Source organism: Myotis davidii, unplaced genomic scaffold (genome assembly GCF_000327345.1).
Source record: "Myotis davidii unplaced genomic scaffold, ASM32734v1 scaffold169, whole genome shotgun sequence".
Lineage (NCBI taxonomy): Eukaryota > Metazoa > Chordata > Mammalia > Chiroptera > Vespertilionidae > Myotis > Myotis davidii.
Genome location: NW_006383005.1, coordinates 1,509,309 through 1,522,057, shown reverse-complemented (window position 1 = coordinate 1,522,057; position 12,749 = coordinate 1,509,309). Strand labels below are relative to the sequence as shown.

At 48.5% G+C, this 12,749-nt stretch overlaps 1 protein-coding gene and 1 pseudogene across 1 annotated transcript in view; both read right to left on the bottom strand.

Moving 5' to 3' along the window:
- The window catches only part of LOC102771413, a 1,729-nt pseudogene extending 936 nt beyond the window's left edge, over window positions 1-793 (bottom strand).
- A 3,755-nt stretch (window positions 794-4,548) lies between these two features.
- The window catches only part of UCP3 (uncoupling protein 3 (mitochondrial, proton carrier)), an 11,660-nt gene continuing 3,459 nt past the window's right edge, over window positions 4,549-12,749 (bottom strand). The window contains exons 2-7 of the mRNA XM_006777932.2: window positions 10,653-10,872; window positions 9,926-10,136; window positions 9,479-9,679; window positions 8,245-8,346; window positions 7,593-7,773; window positions 4,549-4,731 (exon numbers count right to left, since the gene is read on the bottom strand). Coding sequence (XP_006777995.1) covers window positions 4,617-4,731; window positions 7,593-7,773; window positions 8,245-8,346; window positions 9,479-9,679; window positions 9,926-10,136; window positions 10,653-10,778 — 936 coding nt within the window. The 5' untranslated portion in view covers window positions 10,779-10,872 and the 3' untranslated portion in view covers window positions 4,549-4,616. The remainder of the gene's footprint in view (window positions 4,732-7,592; window positions 7,774-8,244; window positions 8,347-9,478; window positions 9,680-9,925; window positions 10,137-10,652; window positions 10,873-12,749) is intronic.

Genomic DNA, 12,749 nt, shown 5'->3' with positions numbered 1-12,749 from the left:
TTTATTGATGAGAGAGAGAGAGAGAGAGAGAGAGAGAGAGAGAGAGAGAGATCGGTTGCCTCCTGTACGTGTACCTCAATTGGGGATTGAACCTGCAACCTTTTGGTATACGGGACCACGCTCCAACCAACTGAGCCACTCAGCCAGGGAAGGGCCCTGTCTTCTTATTGGCAAAGCCCAATTAGCAATTCATGGAAATACATTTCTTAACAAGGGAAAGTCCATCTCAAGGACATTTGCAAGCTCTGCAACATTAATATGCTCCACTATTGAAAAGAATACAGAGTTTGAAAGTTTCATCATCTAGTCATCTTGCATTCAACTCATTACAAAATCTTAAAGAGAATAAAATTGTCATTAGATAGTGATACATTAAAATAAAACATTTGTTATATAAACTATGTATCACATTGTAATCTCTAGTGATCTAGAGAGTTGAGGGCCTAAATTGGTGATCTTATCTACAGTATGTTTCTGTATATTTTTATGTCATTATCTGCCCAGCCTGCACCACCCACCATGCCTCCTCTATGGCAGTCTCCACTGGCATTATTACTAAACAATGTGACCATTCTTCAAATGGACACATCACATACGAACATTCTTCAAATTTCAAAAAAAAATTGATGATCTAGACTGATTTATAATATCACTGTACGCCTACCTTTTTATGTCAAGAAAACTTAGACACTCAACTCTAGGAAAACTTGGCAGTGAAGCATAAATCTTATCACTGTTCACAATGTCCTCTGTAATACAAAAAAAGTTGTCCTTAGGCCTTTTAAAGGTAAAGGTACAGCAAGAAATAATATTGACGCCAAAACCGGTTTGGCTCAGTGGATAGAGCGTCGGCCTGCGGACTGAAAGGTCCCAGGTTCGATTCCGGTCAAGGACATGTACCTGGGTTGCGGGCACATCCCCAGTGGGAGGTGTGCAGGAGGCAGCTGATCGATGTTTCTCTCTCATCGATGTTTCTAACTCTCTATCTCTCTCCCTTCCTCTCTGTAAGAAATCACTAAAATATATTTAAAAAAAAAGAAATAATATTGACTATAATAGTTCCTCAAAGTATTTGCATTAATCTTTCTTGACATGTTTAAGTTATATTTCTGTATCATAACTGATTTTGGAAATGTAGAGAACAACCTGTTTTGCATATTTTCTCTGTGAATTTACAAGACCCTGTCGCATGTTGGCTGGCAGCTTTCTCTGTGGGTGGCTGTCCCTGATGTAGGACTCCCTGTCTGTGGTTGGGAGGGCCCTGGGACAGCTGTGGGGATCCTGATGGAGGCCTCACTCTATAGCAGTGGTTCTCAACCTTCCTAATGCTGCGACCCTTTAATACAGTTCCTCATGTTGTGGTGACCCCCAATTTCATTGTTACAAATTGAACATAATTAAAGCATAGTGATTAATCACAAAAACAATATGTAATTATGTATGTATTTTCCGATGGTCTTAGGTGACCCCTGTGAAAGGGTGGTTCGATCCCCAAAGGGGTCACGTCCCACAGGTTGAGAAACGCTGCTCTATAGGCTTTAGAATGCCTGGACTGCTTTATGGGAGAGAACAGAGAACAGTGTCAGGGATGCATCAGAGAATTTAAGTTTCTTCGTTAGATTTTATTTTAAGAAGAAAAAAGAGCTTTTAAAATCATCTCTCTTTAGATAACTAGAGGCCCAACACACGAAATTCATGCACGGGTATGGCCCCTAGGCCTGGCCTGCGCTCAGGGCCATCTTCCCCTAGCTGCCTGCAGCCAGCCCCGCCCCCTGCCACCCACCCCCAGGTCCCTGTTCGCCATTGGGTGATCAGTGGCGGATGGCTGGGGGAAGGGACCGAGAGGTCGGCTGTTCCAGCCCGCTTGTCGGCCCCGCTCCCGCCCCTGCCCTGGGTGGCCATCAGGCAATCGGAGTCTGCTGGCCAGGGAAAAGGACGAAAAGGTGGTCAGTGCACCCCATAGTGACTGTCCAGTGGTTGTTCTGGCCGTTCTGCCATTAGGGTCAATTTGCATATTACCCTTTTATTATATAGGATTCTCCAGGCCCACTAGCCTACTCTTAAATATGACCATTCCTCAATTTCATTGAAAGGATTGGAGAATGCCTTCATTTTGTTTCTATTTCAAAAATTTTGCCCTTATGACTCTTCTATTTCTAGGTTTCTCCTATCCTTTCTAGAGCGTTTTGTCCCATCTATACCCAGTATTCTGTGCTCTTTTGTTTTCTCTAGGGCCTTGCTTCAGCAGTCTTTCCCCCTCATCTTCAATCTTTCCTTATTTCTAGTGTTTGTGTGTGTGTGAATTGAACCTGCAGGACTTGCCTACTTTTTTCTTTTTGCTTACTCCTTTTACAACGGACATTATTTTTCTCCTTCCTTTTTCTGCCAAAATCCCAATAATAGGATGTTCTCTGACTTCTCAGCCTTTGGCACAACTTTTACATATTTGATAAATGAATAAACGAATGCTCTCACATTCATCTTCTCATTCACTTAACACCAGCCAAACGGGCCTTCTTTCTGTTCTTTGAACATGCCAAGCGCAATCTTATAGGGCCTGTGGACTGCCTCTTCTCTTTTCCTGGAACCCTCTTCCTCAGATATTTGCCCAGCCAGCTCCTCTTATCATCCCTAAAAAAACATTTACACACACACACACACAATTGCACATGTCAGTCAAGTCAAAAATAAGATGAAATTTTATTTTATTGACTGGTTGATTTTATAGCGAGAGGAAGGGAGAGAGAAGAAAGAGAAAAAAATCAGATTTGTTGTTCCACTTATTTATGCATTCATTGGTTGATTCTTGTATGTGCTCTGACTGGGAATCAAACCCAAACCCTTGGCATATTGGGGTGCTCTAACCAACAGAGCAACCCACCCAGGGCAGTAAGAGAACATTTTATTTTTATTTTTTTAAAATATATTTTATTGATTTTTTACAGAGAGGAAGGGAGAGAGATACAGAGTTAGAAACATCGATGAGAGAGAAACATCGATCAGCTGCCTCCCACACACACCCCACTGGGGAAGTGCCCGCAACCCAGGTACATGCCCTTGACCGGAATCGAACCTGGGACCTTTCAGTCCGCAGCCGACGCTCTATCCACTGAGCCAAACCGGTTTCGGCATATTTTAAACAGGAATTTTAATTGAAAACCAAACCAGACATTAAATTGATAATTTTTATCTTCTTGCTTTTGTTTGAATTTTCCAGTTTATATATGTAGATGATCTCAAATTACAATTTAAATTTAGGAAAGTGCTGAGTGTAAGTGGGTATTCACTTTCTCCCAGGTGTAGAGGAGTCTGTGTGGGGAAGGAGGGATGACTTCGCTGAACATTCCTGTGAGGTGGGGATTGTTCCCATTTCTCTGGTAGGACACTGAGGTGCCAGGATTCCTGGTGGTTAAGCTGTTAGTGCGGTGAGGGTGGGGCAAGGTTTGAACCCAGTTCTGCCATCAGAGCCACACAGGCTGCTAAGAAGCAGAAAAACATGCTGGGTCCCCAGTGTCAACCTGAAAGCTGTCGAGTCTTAAATCCAGAAGGAGGTCATCTGGTTCAAGCCTGCCTTTTACAGATGGAGGAGCCAAAGCTCTAACAGGCGGAGCAACCAGCCTGCAGGAGGGGAGAAGGCAGTGTGGGCATGTGGGCAGACCCTGCCCAGCCCTTACAAACAGGAAGCCTGAAGTGAGAAAGTGAAATTCTGTCCAAGAAAGGGAAGGCAGAAAAGTGGCTGTTTTCTTTCCAACACCCAAGGTGAATTCCTTTATTAAGTCATAATAATTTTCTAAACATTCTGAGTCCTTATATTTACATTTGTACAGAACTTTTGCTTTTACAAAGTGCTTTTCTGTCCAGTTTCCCACTTGATCCTCATGATAACTCGGTGAAGTAACAGGGATGGGAGTTTTACTCCCATTTTACAGGAAGGAGACTGAGGCTGTCCTCCGGAATCTCCAGTGTTGTCTGGGACTGATGACGCGTCTCAGCCTCACACTGGCCCAGCAGTGCTCCTTTGGTAGAAATTCCAGGTTTTCTCTTTTTTCCTCATGTTCCCTAGAATCCCAGTGGATTCGATATAGCAGACACATTACACAGACGGCTGGTGGTCCATGGTTAATCAAAGGCTGCGGGTACAAGCTTTATGTTGCTTTGGCAATGTCCCTGCAGGCTCCTGAGCCGATTGCCAAGCTATCGTGTGCCACTCCCGACCAATGCTTGCAGTCTTTTCTTTCATTGTCTAATCAGATTTTCCAGTTTACAATCTTCCAATTTATCCAAATGGATCTGTTTGGCTTATTTTTTCTTGCCTAAATGTTAGGCATCCAACCTAATGGGTTTCAAAAATTAATATAATTTATTTGCTATCTTATCAGCGCAAAACAAAAACATTAAGAGAACACACTGAAAAAAAGAAAGGGAAAAAAAAGGAAAAAAAAGAAAAAGACAATGCACTGAAGACCAGACTCCTTCCTCCTCTTCTGTTTCTTGAGTCATCAGCAAGTAAACAGCTCTGTAAACATGTGTGGGTCTGTGCCCGTGTGCGTGGACCCACTGCTTTATTCCATTCTTAACTGATTTTGTTCCAGTTGCATCCAAGTGGCCTGACCTATTCAAAACGGAGATTCCCGTAGCATCTGGACGTTCATCAAGGCCCGTTTCAGCTGCTCATAGGTTACAAACATCACCACGTTCCAGATTCCCAGTCGCAAAAAGGAGGGTGTAAATCTGATGAGAAAAACAACCAAAACATAAAGCAGGGAGGCTAGGGGACTGACTAGGGCAGGGGGGAAAAATGGACACATATGTAATACCCTTTGTAATACTTTAAACAATAATAATAATAAAAAAACATAAGGCGGAGTGGAAAGAGAGCTGTGCTCTCCCCACAGCATCAGTGCCAACGACCTAGACTCGTGTTAGTCATTAACATTTTCTAAGGTCTGTTCAGTCTCTCTCTTCTCTGATGAAGGAATTCAGGCAGAAGGAAAGGAAGGAAAACTAGCATTTTTAGCCAGGTTACTCTATCAGGCACTTATTCTCGCAGTTCTATAAGATAGCTGATTGTTGCCAGTTGTCGTTTTCGGAAACTGCCACCCAGAGAGGGTAAGTAGTTCTTTTACAGCCACGTGACTCCCTCAGCTGCCGGGTGATTCTGGGCTCACAGCCTGAATGTTCACCCCTGATGAGGTGCCTGCCAGGGCACCGAGAAGCTGGGATACCGCAGGGCAAAGACAGTGTAACATCAAGTTTAGCTCATCTCTGGGGAGCCTGCCTGTCCTGTCCCCACCTTGGCTTTGCTTCGCAGACTCCGGGAGGAGCCTGCGACCTGGCCCTGCCCTCCTCCTCAGCCTCTCTGCTGATCTCCTCCTGGTCCTCTCTGCTCTGCAAGACCCTTATTTCCAAGCCTTTGCTTGGAATGTCCTTGCCTGGCTGGTTGCTAATGGCTCTGTAGGAATTGGCTTGGTCATCATAACCTCATGCCAAGGCCTCTTCTGAACCCTCAGCCTCGAGTATAAGGAGTATAGTCCTGAGGCAATGAACGTGAACTCTGGAGTCAGACCTGGGTTTAAATCTTAGCTCTACCAGTTTTTAGATTCATGATCTCAGCGGAGTTAATCTTTCTGAGCATCAGTTTCCTTATCTGTAAAAGGAGGAAAATACAGTAACAGTATATACTTCATAGAGCTGTTGTGAGGATTAAATGAGTTATGCACAGCACACAGCACAGGGGCCAGTACCAGAAAATGCTCAATAGATGTCACCTCCTTGTCTGCTGCTCTTTGAGGAAGGACAGCACAAGGTCCGCACCCATGAGATGCAAAGCAAATGTTTCCCAAGTAAAATAATAAACAGAGATAAGTGGCTACAACTTAAGATTGTAATCATAGAGGCACTTATGGGAAAAGTACAGATTGTCAGTGGAAACACAGACTGATGATGTCATTCCCAGGAGTTAGAACCTGTTTGCTTACTGAGTTCAATCTAACCCTGGGCTCCAGAAAGTTCTCATCAGTGGTGGGAGGTGAGAGGGTGAAGAAAAGAGCTTAGCACTACAATGAACATGTTGGGTGAAGTCTGATAGTTTGGGTTCGAGCTGTGGCTCTGCCGTTTTAATTTTGTGATCTTGGACAAGTGACTTGATATTTCTGAGTCTCTTCCTCAGTAAGTGTGAACAATACTGCCCAGTTCAGGAGGTTGTGGAGTGTTCAGCACAAGGCCTAGTACTCAGTGACTTAATGATCATGATGTAACCTCTGTATTGAGTGCTGGCTTTGTGCTTGGGACTCAGGGAGATGAAAGATGTACAAGCCACTAGTCCTTGGCTTCACAGAGCTTGCATTCTAGCATGGAGGATAATTTAAACTTACAAATACCGTAACACAAAGTAGGAGGTGGTAAATACCATACGAATGGTACCAAGGAAGTATTGCTGAAGCTCACAGGGTACTTGAGAGTATCGGGAGGAGGTGGCTTGCCAACTAGTCTTGAAGGACATTTTGACTGTTGCCAGAGGGTACTGAGGGGATGGGTAACAAAGATGAAGGGATTGCCCGACCAGTGTGGCTCAGTGGTTGAGTATTGACCTATGAACCAGGAGGTCACAGTTTGATTCCCGGTCAGGGCACCTGCCCAGGTTGCAGGCTCAATCCCCAGTGTGAGGCGTTCAGGAGGCAGGTGATCAATGATTCTCTCGCATCATTGATGTTTCTATCTCCCTCTCTTCCTCCCTTTCTCTCCGAAATCAATAAAAGTATATTTTTTAAAAAAGGCAAAGGGATTAAGGAGTATAAATTGGTAGTTACAGAATAGCCATGGGGCTGTAAAGTATAGCACAGGGAATATAGTCAGTAATATTGTAATAACTATATATGTTGCCAGGTGGGTACGAGACTTATCAGGGTGATGACTTCATATATAAATGTCTAATCACTAGGTTGTACACCTGAAACTTATATAATATTGTACATCAAGTATAATTGAAAAATAAATTATTCAAAAAATATTTAGAGCATGTAGATAGCATGGGAAAGGCATTCTATGCAGAGGGAACAGTAAATGCCAAGACACAGAATCAAGAAAATGTGACATAATTTGGGCCCTTCAGGTGCCATCAGTGGTGATCCACAGTGTGGCAGTGGTTTGGGAAAATTCTCAGGATTATTAACCACCTTTCTCTCCTTCCTGGCCCAGTGAATTTGGGGACAGCACTTTGACCTACGCCTAGACTCCTTTTTCTCAGATAAGCCTCCCCTAACTCTCCAAGTTGGATTTGGCTCATTTCCCCCCCAACTTCCATAGTTCTTGATACTCTCCTTTGTGGCATTTATACCTGTACTGTTCACCACTGCATCCCAGAGGGATCCATGGTAGGCACATTATTCATGAAGGGAAGAAAGGAAAGAAAGGAAGGAAGGAAGGAAGAAAGAAAAGAAGGAATAAAGGAAGGAAGAAGGAAGAAAGGAAGGAAGAAGGAAGGAAGGAAGGAAGGAGGAAGGAAAGGGCAGGAGGAAAGGGGAGGGAAGGAGGGAGAAAGAGTGAGCCAACTTTTCTGGAAGGGAGTATGGAGGCGGGAGGGGTAGGCTCACCCCTTATAGAAGGCTGAGGGACCCTCCCGGGCCACCATCTTCAGCATACAGTCCAGGGGGCTGCGGTACTGGCCTGGGAGCGAGTTCATATACCGGGTCTTCACCACGTCCACTGGGGAGGCCACCACTGTGGCACAGAAACCGGCTCCAAAGGCAGAGACAAAGTGGCAGGGGAAGTTGTCTGCAGCAGGGAAGGGAAGAGCGAAGACAGGGCTGTGCGATAGGATGAGCACTTGCTTTCTGTCCCGTGTGTGCTTATCGTATGCCCCCAGTTAAACGGTGAACTTGAGCATAAGGGCGGTATTTTCCATCTCTCACTGCCCTGGGTGGAGCCCCTGGTAAGAACTGGCAAGATAGGACTGAGCTATACCACAGTTGGAAGGTCATCCAGCCCAACCACCTTTGAGGAAACTGAAGTCAGAGTAGGTGATCCCCACTTAAAGATACATGGTGAGAAGTGGTGCTGGGCTGGAAGCCAGGTCCCTGGCTTCCCCGTTAAGGTCTTCTTCCTACTTATCTCAATGATGTACTGAGCACTGCTCCTCTCTGATCTGTCTAAAGCCCCGTTGCCTCTGGGTGGTGCCCACTATGTGGCGTTCCAGGTTCCCTCCCTGCTGTGGGAGGGCTGTCTGCCTGGAGCCCAGGGCCTCACCGGTAAACAGGTGATAGTCCAGCAGCTTCTCCTTGATGACGTCATAGGTCACCATCTCAGCACAGTTGACAATGGCATTCCTCGTGATGTTGGGAAAAGTTCCTGTTGGAAAGGGAGTGTGGGCAGATAAATGGGGAGTAGGAGAATTGGACCCCTGGCTGCCATAGACCCCAGTAGGGGGCCTTGGTACCCCCTTCTAGTGGTCTTAGAGAGCCCATCCACTCCACTGAGCAGATTACACATAACCTAGTGTTAACAACTCTCAGAATATCCATGTCCTCCTTAGAGCAGAAAACAGAGAGGCCCACTTGTGTTTGGGGAACATTTTGGAGGATAATCTGCAAAATCTATCAAAATTTACATATACTCCCCTGAGACTTGTCTAAAGGTAGAAAAGGAAGCCTTCCTTTGGAAGAGGAAGGTGGGCTCTTACAACAGTGACAGAGCGCAGTGTTGCAGGGTCCAGGAGCGCATCAAGACCAGTCCCTGGTTTCTCAGAGGAGGGCCAGGCTCCAGGAGGGCCCAGCGCAAGTGAGTGCAAGGCCTGGGCTCCGACCCAGGTGTCCGTCCTGCTCTTAACCTTCACTGGGCCACTGTTTCTTCTGATGGGTCCATGGGACCCCTGGTCTCCATGTGGGAGGCACTCCAGCATTTGTCAGGGTTGCCACCATTCAGACACGAAGAGACCCCTAAAGCCGTGCTCCCAAGGAATTCCCTCTTCACAGCACCTCCTGCGCCCACTCCTCACAGCTGCCTCTGTGTCTTCTCCACACCCTGCAGCCACCTCTCCAGCGTTTGCTTGGAAGGTCCTCCCTGCGATCTCCACACTCAGAGCCTGCAGAGCCTTTGAGGCCCAGCTTCAGCGTCGCCTTCCCTCCAGAGCCCACATGGCCCTCCTGCCTTCGGGCCTGCCTCTCTTGTGAACCTCGCACATCCTGCCCTGTGGTATGGCTGCTCCTTGACACGTCTCTTCCCCTCTGTGCGGGTGTGGAAGGGCTCTTCTGTTCACTCCTGTCTCCCTCTCAATAGCCTGCACATGGTGGAGGGTCGGCAAATTGAGCTGAACTGGGAGCACTGTGGTAAGTCAGGAGGTACTTGAGGTAGGACGCTCTTTCAGAATCACTGGAATACTGTACACTCTGCCGGGAGCTCCCTCGTGGCTCAGTTCTCTGCCCCAGCCCTAGGGTAGGAAAAGCTCTGCCGAAGGCCCCCTGAGACTGGAGTCCAGACTTACCTTTCCACAGGCCCCTGAGCCCCTCCTCCCTCGCGATGGTCCTGTAGGCATCCATTGTCCCGCTGTACTTCTTGTTGCCGCCAGGCCCAAAGTGCTTGTTGGCCTGAAATCGGACCTTCACCACGTCCGTGGGCTGGGCACAGGTTACCGCCATGGCCCCTGTGGTGCAGCCCGCCAAAATCCGGGTGGCAATGCTGGAGTCTGGGGAGAAGGAGAGAGAGTGGGCCAGTGCCCCGTCACCTGCCACCTCTCTGGGCCTGATGCCATTCTCCCTTGCCCGATGCCTGCCTCTTCTCCTGGGTCAGAGTTCTGGAGCTTTCTTGAAGTGGCTCTGAGCCTCCTCAAGAATGTCTGTTACCAGCTCCCCACATCCCAGCCTTGCCTTGAGTCTGCACTGCCCTGGTCTCTGGCCCCACGCGCTGGTGTCCCTGGGGTGCTGGCACTCACGGTCTGATCCTGTGGGGGTGTAGAACTGCTTGACAGAGTCGTAGAGGCCGATGCGGATGGAGGCGAAGCTCATCTGGCGCTGCAGGCCGGCGACCAGCCCGCTGTAGGGGCTGCGGAGACCTTCGGTGCGCACCATGGTCAGGATGGTGCCCAGCACGCCGCGGTACTGGACGCTCCGGGCTGCCTGGGATGCCTGGTTCTCCCCCTGGATCTGAGGGACACCCCCCGCAGAGGTATGAGGAGCTTGGTGAGGGGAGGGAAGGGGGCGGGTGGGCCTGTGTTCAGAGGCACCTGCCTGGGCTGGACTTGGAGAACAAGCATGACTAAGCTGTCACATCCCAGGAAGAGTAACTGAGGTTTGTGCCGCAGTTTACAGCTCACAGTGTGGCATTTGATTCTCAGAGCAAAGGGAGGCAGATTGTTTTTCCCACCAAAGTGGTCAGTGGCTTGCTCACGGTCATTCCTTACTTTTACTTCACTCTTTACAGTTTACAAAATAGGGCTGGGGCATGAAGGGTCCTGTCACGTCATGCCAAGGAATTAAGATCTCTTTGTCTTGGGCGATGGTGATGGGGAGGCAGCAAGGCAGGGTGGGCAGCAGTGGAGTGAGTGGCCTGCTCAGGGTTGTGTGTGAGGAAGAGCTTGTTGGGAGCCGGTACAGGTGCTGTGGAAGAGACCTCAGCCCTTCCTTGGATGCGAACAATGACCCTTGGCCAAGGGCACCTACCTGCAGGCGGACCTTGGCTGTGTCCAGTGGAAAGGTGAGGAGGTCAGCAAAACAGGCCGCCATGCCCGCCCCCAGGAACTTCACAGCTGTTGTCGGAGGCATCTCTGAAGGCTTTAGTCCAACCATGGTCCCAGACGTTTCTCCCAGTCCCTTGAGGGCCCAGTTCAGGTGTGTGGAGAGAGGCGGCTCTGCAGCCCTGAGCTTTGGTGCAGGGAGGAGGCTGTGGAGACAGGCCGGCAGAGGCAGATGGAGCCAGTGCTGCCTGGGTCAGCACCAAGAGGGGCTTTATGAGTGAAAAGCCTGGGCATTCCACGTTCAGCTGTATGGATTTGGCTTAGAAAAACTGGCCACATGACTTCGCCTTATCTCTTAAAAAATTATTTTATTGATTTCAGAGAGGAAGGGAGAGGGAGAGAGATAGAAACATCAACGACGAGAGAGAATCATTGATTGGCTGCCTTCTGCGCGCCCTACATTGGGGATCGAACCCACAAACCTGGGCATGTGCCCTGACTTGGAATCGAACCATGACCTCCTGGTTCATAGGTTGATGCTCAACCACTGAGCCACGCTGGCCAGTCTGACTTATCTCTTTTGACCTTTCCCAGGATGAAGTGGCATTTAAAACTTTATTTTTATTTAAAAAATAAAAAATTTGAGGTATAGTTTCTATATAATGGCTGCATGCATTTTAATGAGCTGTAATGGGACTTGTGTGTTGATTCTGGAATGTTTGGCCAGGACAGCAGATGGGGGAAGAGATTTTCTAGGCGGGGACCTAACCTGGCATCCAAGCATACGTAAGTTATTTCATGCCACTCCCTGTTATAAGACTGTCCAATATGCCCCCTCCATTATTGAGAACAAAGTCCAAGTCCTCGCGTGGCCTGTGGGCCCCTCCATAAGATCCCCCTTGTGCCAGGTTCTGTACTTGGCACTCCCCAAGCCGTCCTGAGTAACAGTGAGTGTGACCCGCCCACAGTTACTCTCAAGGAGTCTCAGGGGCATTAGACACGCCTACAAATAACTGTAGTGCAAGATGGGCTGGACCAATGTCAGAGGAAGGAGCCATGCAGAAGGGACTCAAAAGAGGGAGAGACCCTCTCTTGTTTGTGAGGTAGAATTAGAACAATTTTATGGGGGGTAGTTGGAGGGTTGCATGAATTAGGCCTTGAAAGTTGGGCAGAGAGTGTTCAACTGGAGAAGAAAAGTGTGCGAGGTGCAGGAAAGGGCACAAGCTGTGTGAGTGTGTGCGGCATGGCTTAGGGCAGGAGGAGGGAAAGGCTGCTGGGCCGTGAGGAACTTGCAGTGAGCTTTACACACTGTCTCATGGAATTCTCCTAACTTTTCTGAAAGGGAGCTTTCCCTTCCTTTCCCAACTTCGGATGAGCAAACCGAGGCTCAGACACACACACTGGCTCAGTGTTACCAGCCGCTAGTGACAGAGCCTGGTTCCCTCTGTTATACTAGGCTCAACATAGCCTTGGAAAGAAGGGAGGACACCATGTAAGCCCATTTACAGCTGAGAAAATAGAGGTTAAGATGGAAAGAAACTGGCTCAAATTCACAGAACTCCAGCCAGGTTCTTGTGATGGCATTAAGGCTCCCTTCCCCACTCCACTCAGGGGCCCGGTGGTTGTGGTGGGGTGGATCCACGATCTTGCCTTTTCAGTGAGGGCATTCCAGGGCTGGTGGGCATCTGCCCAGTTTGGTAGGTGAAAAAAACCGGCCCCCAAGAGGCTGAGGCCTTTGCAGTTTGGCTTCCTCTACAGTGCTCTTCCCACAGCTGCTCCTCCCACAGCCCATCTACCTGCCTTTCTACGTTGCCTTCCTGACGGAGTCCAGGAAGGATCTGGTTTCTTGGGAGGATGGTGTAGAGGTCCTGTGTCTGCACAGCTGAGCCTGGCTGAGGGAACAGGACGGACGTCATGGTGGGGAACACCATCTTCCCCCTGCCTCCTTTCACACTCCCCTTTGCCCTACACAAGACCAGCAGCTGCCAGGGCTGGCTCGGGCCCCAGCAGGGAGGTTCTGGCTCCTCGGTCTGGGGCTGGATGGCAACCACAGAGACCTCCCCCAATGCGAGCATTCTGTTCG